Source organism: Mastomys coucha, unplaced genomic scaffold (assembly GCF_008632895.1).
Source record: "Mastomys coucha isolate ucsf_1 unplaced genomic scaffold, UCSF_Mcou_1 pScaffold23, whole genome shotgun sequence".
Taxonomy (NCBI): domain Eukaryota; kingdom Metazoa; phylum Chordata; class Mammalia; order Rodentia; family Muridae; genus Mastomys; species Mastomys coucha.
The window spans coordinates 59,481,076-59,494,005 of record NW_022196906.1 but is presented as its reverse complement, the minus strand read 5'-3'; the positions used below and the strand labels follow the sequence as shown (position 1 = coordinate 59,494,005).

The following is a 12,930-nucleotide window of genomic DNA, read 5'->3' as shown; positions in this document are numbered from 1 at the left end:
GAGTATTAATTGGCATTTTTTTTTTTTTGCAGCAGTTTGGCAATGTCTGGTTGAATTGAAGATGTGCTTTAAGTAATTGCAACTGTACTAGTGTCTGTTTTATTTCCTTTTAAGCCACAAATAGAGCTTATTAGTTATGGATGGCAGTATTTGGCGAACTGCTTGAAACATTTCACAATATAACTCAGAAACTCTAAAACTGTTCATAACCACAAACAAAACTACTCATAAAGCAATAAACTGACTTGGTCATTTGACTTGAGTTAGGTCCAAGGCCATGCACTAGGTATTGGTCACAGTATGTAATATAAAGGTAGTGTCTTTGGGTGAAAATAAAGGGAGACCTGAGATGGCAGAGGCAGGCTTAACTGAGTGATCAGGGAAGGCTGCATGGAGGAGGTGATGAGGCCTGAGCCAAGAGAAAGTGGAAGGATAGAATGAGTTATGCAGGAGGCATGGAGTAGCACTGGGCTTGCAGCTCAGTGGAAGAATGTTCTTCCACTGATCGGCTTGGTGATAAACTATGGGATAGACCCCCTTCATTACACACACAAAGAGACAAAGCAGCCAGGCCTGGGAGGGAAAAAGGAACCCAGAGAGAGAGAGAGAGAGAGAGAGAGAGAGAGAGAATGTTCTGACCTGGGCCTTAGAGGGTTCCTGGGGAATAGAGAGGACATTAGTATGTGTGGGGTGTTGTAAGGAAGAGAGGGAGAGGAGGTTGGAGGGTTTAAAGATGTAGGTCATGTAGAGCCTTGCTGCCATGGCAAGGAACTTGGATTTCATTGTAGAGCAATGGGAACTATTGAAGAGTTTTGAGCAGAAGGATGAGTCCTTAGAATCTGTATTTTAAAAATTACCCAGGGGCTTGCTGAGAGTGCACACACACACACACACACACACACACAAAATGTCTGGGAGAATCTGGAGGCCACATCTGCTTTGATATGTAAAATATGCACCTCAGACCTCAGTCCTTACACTCTCTGTGTAACAGTCTTGGCTGTCTTGAACTTGCTTTAGAGACCAGGCTGGCCTTGAACTCAGAGCTCTGCCTGCCTCTGCCTCTTGAGTGCTGGGATTAAAGGTGTGCCTTGTTGGTGCTCTGATTTATGCAGGACTATTGATGGAAGAGAGACAAGGCAGGATGATTCTAGGCTTCTTAAGCAGCAAGGGGGTCAGCCTCTCAAGGACTGACTCCAACCCTTTTGCAGAGCAGAGCCTCTTCATCGTTACAAAGCACCTTTAGCAAGTCAAGTTTCCATACAACAAAGCTTAGCTGCTCTGGGGGTGTAGTGAAAGAAGTATCTATCCCCTTAAGCAAATTTTAGCCATATAGACACTTCCTGGTTTGCCAAGCATGTCTGGAGACTAAGTTATGCAAAGGCTCTGAGAATCCTTCAAAAGAATAACCCCATAAAATCTCAGGCAACAGTCACTGACAAAAGGCTACTTCAAAGTTTAGGTACCATATTCCAGATTCATGCCAGATACAGTGGTTCTGCTAAAATTCTGTTACAGGCGCTTCACTACCACTGAGCTGGGTACATACTTTCTTATACACTGGAGTGTTTGTTTATTTTTAACTAAACTGGTGGGGCTTATCGCTGTTCAGTGAACATCTTTGTGGGAAAACATGGTGTTTCAGTAAGTTGGTTTTTGTTTTATTTTGTTTTGTTTTGTATTTTTGAGACAGGTTTTCTCTGTGTAGCTCTGGAAGTCCTGGGACTCTTGTCTTTAGCAGGCTGGTTGAGATCCGACTGCCTCTTTTTGTGCTGGGATTAAAGGCCACCACACCCAGCTCAGTAAGAGGGTCTTAGAACTAACTGGTGGTGGGTTGTGAGCTTCCATTGAGTGATAGGTGGGAAGAGTCCGAAGCTTGTAATTCACAAGGACATCTACAACTTCAGTATTCTGGGAACATCTTCAAGGAGATAACATTTGAGCAGAACCCTGTATGTTAATAAAGCCATACAAGGAGGCTGGAGGCTCAGTGGTAAGAGCACTGGCTGCTTCTGCAGAAGACCCAGGTTAAATTTCCAGCACCGACATGGCAGCTGTCCCAGTCAGGGTTTCTATTGCTGTGATGAAACACCATGACCAAAAGCAAGTTGGAGATGAAGGGGTTATTTGGCTTATAGTTCCACATTGTAGTCCATCATTGATGGACTGATGCAGAGGTGATGGAGGGGTGCTGCTTACTGGATTGCTCATCATGACGTGCTCAGCTTGCTTTGTTATAGAACCCAGGACCACCAGCCCAGGGATATCACCACCCACAATGGGTTGGGCCTTCTCCCATCAATCACTGAATAAGAAAATACCCTCCAACCATATCTTTTTGTTTGTTTGTTTGTTTGTTAGAGACAGGATTTCTCTGTATAACCCTGGCTATCCTGGAACTCACTCTGTAGACCAGGTTGGCTTTGAACTCAGAAATCCTGTTTCTGCCTCCCAAGTGCCAAGATTAAAGGTGTATGCCACCACTGCCCAGCTAACCATATCTTAATGGAGGTATTTTTTTCACTGAGGTTTTCTTCTCTCAGATAACTCTAGCTTGTGTCAAGTTGACATAAAATTAACCAGCACTGTGGCTTACAACTATCTGTAACTTTAGTTCCAAGGAATATAATGTCCTATTCTGGCCTTCACAGTCACTAAACATGCACACCATATACACAATACATGTAGGCAAAATACACACATAAACATTTTTTAAAAGAAACCAAGGGAGGACTGGGGATGTTGCACAGTGGTAGAGTGCGTGCCTAGCATGTGCAAGGCCCTGGGTTCCATTCCTGTCTCTGTAAAAGTAACTTGTATTTATTAGATGGTTTGTTGTCTCAGAGGCGTACTGTTGAATAAACTCACCCTTTCTAGCTCTTTCTGAACACTCTTGACTGGCTGGTTCAACTTAGTCATTCTGGCTCAAACTCCTCTCCAAGCTGACTGATTCAAATTGGCTTCTCTCAGCTTCTGACTGACTTGTTCTGCTTGGCCTTAAACTGACACTGGCCATCTGTTCTAATCTTCGGGCTCCTTCTCACTCTCAGACTCATTCTGTCTTCACTTGCAACATGTCTTTTTTAAAACTGTCCTGGTAAAAGACTGTACTCTTTTTTTCCTTCCCACTCCCACTGCTCTCTCTCTCTCTCTTTTAAATTTTTTTTTTTTTTTAAGTACAAACACCCCAGTGGCAGCACATGGCAAGCTGTCACTGGGGGCAAAGGTGCTTTACTGGGATGGGGACGAGGAAGTCTCTGTTTAAGAGGATGGGAAGAGTCCTGGCTACCCTGACAGTGGGATGTGCAGGGTCTCTGGCCAGATGAAGGTCCAAATGGGAAGACACCTGTCAGTCATAGGAGCCACACAGGCCTGGCTGTAGGCCCAGGAACCATACAGACAGCTGGGGCAGGTCCTCTGCACATTCATCATGAACTATACTAGATGAGGCCGTACTTGAGTTAATTACAAAAGTCATTATTTACAAAAATCTGTACTCACATTTGAAAAACTCACAAAATTGTCATCTATTTGTCACAAGTTGCTAGACCAAAATATTAAAAATGGGATAAAATTATGTTTCTCTTCTCAATTCTTTTCAAAAGGATTACTATTTTATTTTATTTTTTATTTTTTATTTTTTTTAAAGATTTATTTATTATTTATTTATTACAAGTACACTGTAGCTGTCTTCAGATGCACCAGAAGAAGGTGTCAGATCTCATTATGGGTGGTTGTGAGCCACCATGTGGTTGCTGGGATTTGAACTCAGGACCTCTAGAAGAGCAGTAGGTGCTCTTAACTGCTGAGCCATCTCTCCAGCCTCCAGGGTTACTATTTTAAAGCACATATATGCTACTTCCCATTAGCAAGACCCACATAAGAAACCAAGCAGCCTAGTGTTCCTTGAGCCCCTAGGCCTTAAACCAAATAGCCAGGCCAGGCCAGGCCAGTGCCCAGAACTAAGGCAAGGAGCTGGCCCACAGTGCATAACAGATGCTGTGATGTAACAAAAGGAGGAAGGTGTCTTTGGCTAACACTTTGGCATTAAATAAAAGAGGCAAACAAGATGGAGACATGCAGCCCTGACAGCCAGATTGGACCAAGAGACAACAAGTGACCTTACAGGCTGGCTTCCAGAGCAGCAGTGGGAACCAGGCCTAATACATACCTGGTAGAAAATTGTATTTCAACCACTTAGGTATGCCACCTGGGCATGGCAAGGAGCACTCACACAGAAGAAACAGGGAAGGGCAGTGGGCCACACCAGCCACAGCCAGCTCATCAAGTAACTAAAGTGGATGTAGTGCAAATATTGCAATCAAGTACTACCGACACGCTACCTGCTCTGCTTACCTTAAGGGCCACATGGCAATGTCGGGACAAAAGCAGGGCCCTGTTCTCATCCTGGGTATATTTCCTTAGCTAGAGAAAGAGTCCCGTCTTCCCTAAGTGTGCAGGACAGGGGCTGACATGTCCTTTATTACATGTTAGTTGGGAGAGCCCTCGTCAAGGCTCAGAGTTTGTGCTTCTCTTTGCAGACTGTGTTCTCTCCTGACAACAGCAGGCTTAGGACAGAGGATCCGGTCCTCTGTCCCAAGGCAGAAGGCTCAGCCCAAATCCTACTTCCAAACCCTTCTGGATCCCAGGGCCCTTCAACACTGCCAAGGTGCCAAGAAAACACACAGGATGGCATAGAGACCCACTGACTTATTTTATGCTGTCTTCAGACGCACACTAGAAGAGGGCATAGGATCCACCATGTGGTTGCTGGGAATTGAACTCAGGACCTCTGGAAGAGCAGTCAGTGCTCTCTCTCTCTCTCTCTCTTTCTCTCTCTCTCTCTCTTTTGTTTTGTTTTTGTTTTTGTTTTTTTGTTTTTTGTTTTTTTGAGACAGGATTTCTCTGTGTAGCCTTGGCTGTCCTGGAACTCACTCTGTAGACCAGGCTAGCCTCAGAAATCCGCCTGCCTCAGTCTCCCAAGTGCTGGGATTAAAGGTGTGCGCCACCACTGCCCGGCCCGGCCAGCCGGCAGTGCTCTTAACTGTTGAGCCATCTCTCCAGCCCCCCACTGCTCTCTTAAGTTGCCTCTCTTTCTCTGCTCTTGTGAGAGTTGGGCATGTCCTATCTCTGACTCATTCTGTCAAATCCTTCTCTGATTTGTCACTTTGTTGGCTCCTCAATTAGATGTCAACTTTCAAACATGGGTCCTTCTTTCCTTCTTCAAACTAACTTTACCTTTGATGTTTGGGATTAAAGGTGTGTACTAAGGGCATGTTTGTATTCCAGCCAGATCACACAGACCTAGAAGGGCTTTGGATATGTTCCCTTGTCCTTGCTGGGTTAAAATTCTTCCACGTGGCACTGGAAAAAAAAAAAAAAAAAAAAAAAAAAAAAAAAAAGAAAGCCTTGTGAAATTGTGGGAGGGAAGAGCTACTGGGAAATCTTCCCAGGAAAGCAGCAGCTGATAAATTCAAGACACCCTCTCAAGACGTGAAGTAAAGCTGGAGAAGAGTCTGGGCCGAGTCATTTTGGGCATTCCATGTCCTGGATTCTGCCTGCATAAGTCCCCATCTCCGGGACTTCCTGCAGAACTGCTTCCTAGATGAGGATAATTCCACAGGAGGATGAGTGGCTCACTGAAAGGCTCATTTCAGATCTTTGGAGGAGGCTCCAGAGCCTGGCAGCCCTTGAGGGCTCCTCTGCTTTGCCTGGCATCAGGGCTTCATGCAAGGCAGCTTTTTATCTACCCTACATCCCTTACCAAGCCCTAAACCAAATGAAAATACAGTTTTTTGTAGAGAGGAAAGAAAATGAAGAAGAAACAAAAGTACACCTCCTCGGGCTGTATGCCGTACTGTGGGCACGATTTGGCTCTTAGAATGCCAGTTTATGACAGAAAACTGAGCGAAAACCAAAGAGAGCAGCAGCAGTGGCAGGTTTGGAGTGCCCAGGCACACTCCACTTGGAAAGCAAGCAGGTGAAAAAGAACCAACAGAGAAGACAGAAAGAGTAGCCTGAGGCATGAATCCCAGACTGTGTCCTAGAAACTGGGAAAGAACATTTTAGTGGGATGTGGTCAACTGTGGCCAGTGCCTAGGACAGGTTGAATAATCTGAGGTGGGTATGTCTACTAGATTTAGCAGCATACAGATTTTTTGATGGTTTTGACTTGAGTGTTTCAGTAGAGTGTGAGTGGAGGCTAGATCATACAGATAAAAAGGTAAACTTAAGGGACTGGGTATGGAGTGCTGTGGCAGAGTGCTTGCCTCACATGGCCAAGACCCTGGGTTCAGTCACCAGTGTGGCAAAATAAATAAGAGAAATTTATAGCAAGGAAGAAGAGATGATTATAGGTAGTGACAGTTTTGGAATTTTGGTTTCTTTTGTTTGTTTGTTTTTGTTTTTTCAGACAGGGTTTCTCTATGTGACAGAAACTTTCACTTTGTAGACCTGACTGGCCTCAAACTCACAGAGATCCTCCTTCCTCTGCCTCCCAAGTGTTGAGATTAAAGGCATGCATGCACCACCACCACTCGGTGAATTTTGGTTTCTTTAAAAACACAAATATAATAAACACTCGGTGAATTTTGGTTTCTTTAAAAACACAGAAATAAGAGTATGTTTTTGTTTTAATCTCAGGTGTGGGTTATGAGCTGCTTCAGACTGTCCACAGCAGCTGACTGTGATTTGCCTTGTGCTCTAGCAGGGTTATGATTTTGCCAGCTGCAGATAGTTTCTGCAATTGTGTGATGTTTGGAATTCTGGGGACTTTCTAGAGGATATATAAATGGTAGGGCCCCCAAGAAGCAGGATGGATTGTTGGTTGTTGTTGGTTACAGTTTATTAAGTAGTCATAAGCAAAGAAGAAACAACAAGAAGAAATTAGATATATGGGAGCTGATGAGATGGCTCAGTGGTTAAGAACGCTGACTGCTCTTCTGAAGGTCCTGAGTTCAAATCCCACCAACCACATGGTGACTCACAACAATCGGTTTCAAGATCCGACACCCTCTTCTGGAATGTCTGAAGACAGCTACAGTATACTTACATATAATAAATAAATAAATATTTAAAAAGAAATTAGATATCCTGAGGATGAAGATCAAATTTGTACCAAGCAACTTGAAACCCTCAATCAGCAGAAATTAGCCCAACAATAATGTCACCCCCTTTCTGACCCTGACTATTCAGGGATCTCTTTCTTTTCCTCTGTCTGCTTTTCTCTCTTATCTAGTGCTAGGGAGCTGAAAGGGTGCAAGAAAGAAGGACCCTCAAAAAGTAGCAAAGACTGGCTATGACAGTGTGTCCAGACAATGTCTTCTAAATGACTCTTCCTACTAAGGGAAGACAGGCTCCTTGTAGAAGTGGCTCATTACTTTACGTCTGTGCCAGAGAGTGTAAGATCATGTCTGAAAGACACTAGGACTGGTCTGAAAAGATTTTCACTAACTAGCCAAGTTGTTGGCAATTTGAATATTGAACAAGAATGGTAATGGATTTGGCAGGATGGATTAAAAAAAGAAAATCTGAGCTAGGAATGTAGCTCTGTGTGAGTGCATGACCAGCATGTGGAAGACCCTGGGTTTGATTCTCATTAACACTAAATAAAGAAATAAACTTTAAAAAAAGTAAAGAGAAAACCCAAACCCTTTTCTCTAGCAATGAAAAATATAACTTATGTGTAATGCACCCAGGGAAGCCCTTGTTTTTGGAAGGGCGGGCGGCTGGTTACCCAGCCAAACTCTGCCTAGTACGCACTAAAATCCCATACTCCCTGAAGGAATGTATCCCATCATAAACCATATGACAGGCACAGGTTAGGGAAGTCAGGTGGGTTTCCTGATGTCAGCCAGAGGCTCATCTTGGAAGCAGAGCCTTTTGCAGGTTGCAGCTTCAGCCCCACTGCATTAGCACCTGTACCCAGGCAGAACATGTGACCAAGAAGGAAACCTTCTGTGTAAAGGCCTGCTTGGTAGAAAGCTCACAAACTCTGCACTTAGGTCAGAGGCTATGAAAACGGGGTGAGTTGTTTTAATTTCATTCCCTTGAACAATTACTGAGGCATCGGGGACACACAGCCAAACATAACCAGTTCCCTGCTATCAAGCTATGTAAATCCAGAGGATCAGAGAAGCCAACAAACAATAATTACAGCACACTGTTGAGAGCACTGTACAAAGATGGGTGCAGGGAGAAGTTGTTGATTAAGCTGTTGGAGGTAAGGGAAGAGCATTAATGTTGGATCTGATTTTGAATATGAAGTAAAAGCTGATGTCCTACAGGCATAGACATTTAGATGTTTTAAGAGAGCAATGAGGTGAGTGTTGACTAATGTTAGCATCCAATATGTTCTTCCAACTTAATGCTCAGAATAGTTCTGAAATGTGGTTTTGTTTGTTTAACTTTCCTCCCACATTATTTAGCATGTGTGCTTGTGCATGTCCGGGGCACATGTTTAGAGGTCAGGAGACACAACCCAAGGAGTTAGTTCTCTCCTTCTACCATTTGGGTCCTGAGGATGAAACGCAGGTCTTTACTGTAAGTACTATGCAGAGCCATCTCACTGGCCCATGGGTAATCTTATTATTTTAAAAATTACAGTGATTAAAGGGTTGTGGATTTGAAGGTGAAAGAGAGGTAAATAAAGATGATCAAGATATGAGCCCAGGTCTAGCTGACTTCAAGTCCAACTTTTGCTCCTTTTTCTAGCCATGTGCTTTTCATAAGCAAAGGTTTATTTCTTTTTTAGTAAAAAAGGCTAGCTTGTGCTAATCAGCCTTTCTGTTAAAAACAAAAGCATCAAATAAAAATACTAGAAACTCTTTCAGGGCTAGCCTGGTCTACACAATGAGTTCTAGGTCACCCAAGGCTCTGAGTGAAACCCTGTTCTCACACACATAGAGTGAAACACACACATGTGGGAGACAGAGAGAAAGAGAGAGGGACAAAGGGAGAGAAAGGGAGAGGAAGGGGTGGGGGGAGGAGGGAGGGAGAGGGAGGTTGGGAAGTCAGAAAAGGCTTTTGCCCTGAGAATGTTCAGCTAAGAGATTGTGGACGTCAGTGCTGGCAGTCTGACAGGGTGTAGGGTATTAGAAATTAAGATCAGAGTTCAAAATCTCCCAGAGGCCTGGCATGTAATTTCTTCCTTATAATCTGTCCTTTAGATCAAAACTCAAGATCTATCAAAGGTGTAACATGTCGCTGGTAATCTTTCCCAGCACTTAGGTCAAGGTAACTAGATGCAAACTCACCTTTCTCCCTAACCATTGCTTTACAATGAGGGCATCAGGCAAACCTTAAGCCATGGCTTCATGTTCAAGTAGCCACAGCTAGTGGGATCCTTCAGTCCTTGGTAGGAGTAAGCATAGTGGTGCATGTGCACAGGCAGGCGGATCTCTGTGCATGAGACTAACCTGATCTTTCTGGTCAGCCAGGGCTATCTAGACAAACCCTGTTTCAATAAACAGACAAACAAACAAATAAAATCTGCTCCAGCTCTTAATGTAGCTCCATAGTGTAGCTATGTTGGTATCATTTAAAAACCTCTAGGCAAATGTATCAGCTCATTTTGATACAGGTGTTGGTACTAGGAACAATATTAAAGTTACATGCATGTAATAACACAGCCTGACTTATATGTAAGTTACATGTTCTAAAATTATTACCACTACAGGGTCTCTTTTTTTTTTCTTTTAATTTTGAATTTGTTTGGCATAAGCCTTTATTATTTTTGATTCTGGTTTTTTTGAGACAAGATTTCTCTGTTTAATATCTTGGCTGTCTTGGAACTAATTCTGTAGATCAGGCTGGCCTCAAACTCATAGAGATCTGCCTGCTTTTGCCTCCTGAGTGCTGGGATTAAAGGCGTGTACCATCATGCCTGGCTATTTTAATTGTTTTATGTATATATATGGTTTATGGTCTGGTGTACCACATGCATGCTTGGCTCTTGAGGAGGCCAGAAAAGAGAATCATATCCCTTGGAACGGGAGTTATAGTAAGTCACCATGTGGGTGTTGGAAATTAAACCAGAGTCCTTTGGAAGAGCAGCTAGCACTTTTAACCAGTGGGCCATTTTTTCAGCCCTGCATAAGTCTTTTTTAAAACTGAAAGATATCCTTCCATGACCACCACCTTTGGGGAGGCTAAACCTAACAACATTCAGCTGGGCAGGACCTGCCCTATTATGGCTGAGATAGGACTTGAAATCTCTGCCTCACAAACATGTTTAGCCAACTACTTAGCTTGTAGTATGAGCAGGTATGTCAGCCTTGTTTGGACAAACCTGTCTGAGGAGAGAAAAATCAAGCCACCCAAGCCTCTTTGGGTTTCCCATGCAAAGGAATTAGGGTATATGGAACACAAAGAAAGACTTAGTAGAAAATTTAACTCTGAGGCATCCCAGAACTGTATAGCTACCTATGGTAGGTATCATATTTACATAGAAACCTATTTCTTGGACTGGGGAATATGGCTCAGTAGTAGAGAGCACTCTCCTAGCATGCACACGGCTTTTGGTTTCTAATATGGTGAAAAACCAAATAAAACAAAAAAATGTCTTTCTCTTACTGAGAACCCTTCACACACCAGAAATGTGGCCCTCTGCCTTTTCAGTGGTCAACATGAGAACAGTCATCCTTGCCATATTTTATGGAGAAAGATTTCCTTCTAGGATAAATCTTTTCTTTCTTTATCTGTTTTGAAAATATAGTAACAGAGATGAGGGCCTAGTTCCCAGCACAGCTCCTACAAGTGAGTTCTTGGAGTGGGTCTGAAGTTAGGGTAGATATTGCTGTTCTTGCATAAGTCCAGTGAGTCAAGGCAGGCCCTTCTATGTGTTCTCAGCATGGTCCATGGACTTGAGCAGATACTGTGGTTTAAGCTTTGGTCTTATGCTCCACCACTGGGTCCGCACCTTCTAATTTTTGGAGATCTGGAGTACTGTGCATTGAGGGCATAGGAGTGTACTTAGAAAGATGTATCTTGGTGCTCTGGTGCATAACCTCCTGTAGTCCTGTTTTGGATGAGGTTTTAGTTCTGTCTGCCCTGTCTCAGAGACTGTTCAGAGTCCAGTTCCTCTGTGTGAAGCCTTTACTTCCACCCAGGAGGTTGTTCACTGAAGCTTGACATTCACTAAGTTTTCACCCTCCCCTTTTCTGGCTGCTCTTGGCTGTGCATAGAGCATGGCGGTGCCCACTGATCTCATACACTGCTCTCCAGGCTTTTCTCTGCTTGGTGGTTGTTTCCTTTGGTGAGTGAAAGAGCACTGAGAGGTGAGAGTCAAGCAGAAAAATAGATGACACTGGAACCACACCACGTCTTGCTGAGCCACCTTGAATTGTCGGTAGGAGGTGGGCTTTTTTTAATCCAGTGAAAAAATGTTTAGTTTTACTTTAGGCTGTTGAAGGTGTGCATTAAAGCCCTTTCTGGGGATAAATGAGAAATTGGAAAATGAGAAATCCTCCTTTTCAGTTAGAAGTTGAGGGAATCTGGAGCTGGAGGCTGCTAGAACCACAAAGTGGTGTGTTGACTGTTGTGAGCCCAGCCCTGTTGTCAGGCTTGTCCTCTCGCCCTGGTGCTCTAAACCATCCATTCCCATGTAGCTTGTTCTCTTCTCAACTTGAATGACCCTTAACTGCCAGTCCGTGCTCTCTGTCTGCTTCCTTGCTACCTTCTCACAGGAAGTGAGTCATCTGTTCCACTGGGTGCGCAGGGATGTAGCCTGTGAGAGCTGTCTGTTCCCTCATTCACCTCATATAGCTCCTTGCCTGCCTAGCCATCATTGTAATGGACTGATTCATAGCCTCATCGTTCTGCAGAGTTAGAGCAGGTTAGCATCCTTGGAGGAATGAGATACCCATAGACAGGGAAACCTGCAGGGATGTGAACAGACCTCTCACTCTTAGCAGAGAGGCACAGGGTAGGTCAGACTCCAGGAGGAGGAGGGGAAGAAATTTCTGCTTCACTGTAATTTCTCCATGTTAAAATGTCTTTTGTGTCCCTGTTTTCTTTTCACAGAACCCTGCTATCAGCATCACAGAAAATGTGCTGCATTTCAAAGGTTAGTATCTGGGCAGAAGCTCGAAGATCTCTGCATAGATCAGAAGGCATGATGGCAGTTTGTCTTTTAAAAAGAAATAAAAAATAATTTTTCTGTCTGTCTATCAGTCTATCTACCTACCTACCTATCTTATCTATTTAGTTTGTTTTTGAAGCAGGCTCTCAGTATATACCTTGGGTGGCCTGGAACCCATCCCTCAGTAGGCCAGGATGACTTTAAACTCAGAGATCTGCCCTGCCTTTGCCTCCTGAGTGCTGAGATTAAGAGCATGTGCCACCATACTTGAAAACACACACACACACACACACTTTTTTTTTTTTTTTTGGTTTTTTGAGACAGGGTTTCTCTGTGTAGTCCTGGCTGTCCTGGAACTCACTCTGTAGACCAGGCTGGCCTTGAACTCAGAAATCCGCCTGCCTCTGCCTCCCAAGTGCTGGGATTAAAGGCATGTGCTACCACTGTCCGGCTTATGTCTTTCCTTTTTTAAAAGGGTTTTTGAGACATAGTCTTATTATATAGTACAGGATAGCCTTGAGCTCCACATCCTGTCCCAGCCCTGTAAGGGCTGGATTATAGGCCTGTGTCCACCATGCCCAGATGAAAATTTTTTGAGACTTTGCTGTTCAGATGGTCTCTGATTCCAAGAATCTGGCCCATGTTTTCTCTGTAGCTCCTCAGTAGGCTTCCTGTTGTGCTCAGGGCCTGTGTTCACAGGCAGCCAATGCATGGGTCTCCTTACTTTCTTGCCATTCTAATTTTCTAGAGTTATTGAGGATGCTCTTCAACATCTGACCCTACTGTCTTTACTTCTTACATAATGTGATTGCGTATGTGAGCCAACCCTAGTTTCCTGTGACTTGGAAAGT

At 43.8% G+C, this 12,930-nt stretch overlaps 1 protein-coding gene across 1 annotated transcript in view; it reads left to right on the top strand.

The window, feature by feature from the left end:
* Nucleotides 1-12,930, top strand: part of Hacd3 (3-hydroxyacyl-CoA dehydratase 3) — a 39,582-nt gene that overhangs the window by 4,893 nt on the left and 21,759 nt on the right. Inside the window, exon 2 of the mRNA XM_031345268.1 lies at nt 12,022-12,064. Coding sequence (XP_031201128.1) covers nt 12,022-12,064 — 43 coding nt within the window. The remainder of the gene's footprint in view (nt 1-12,021; nt 12,065-12,930) is intronic.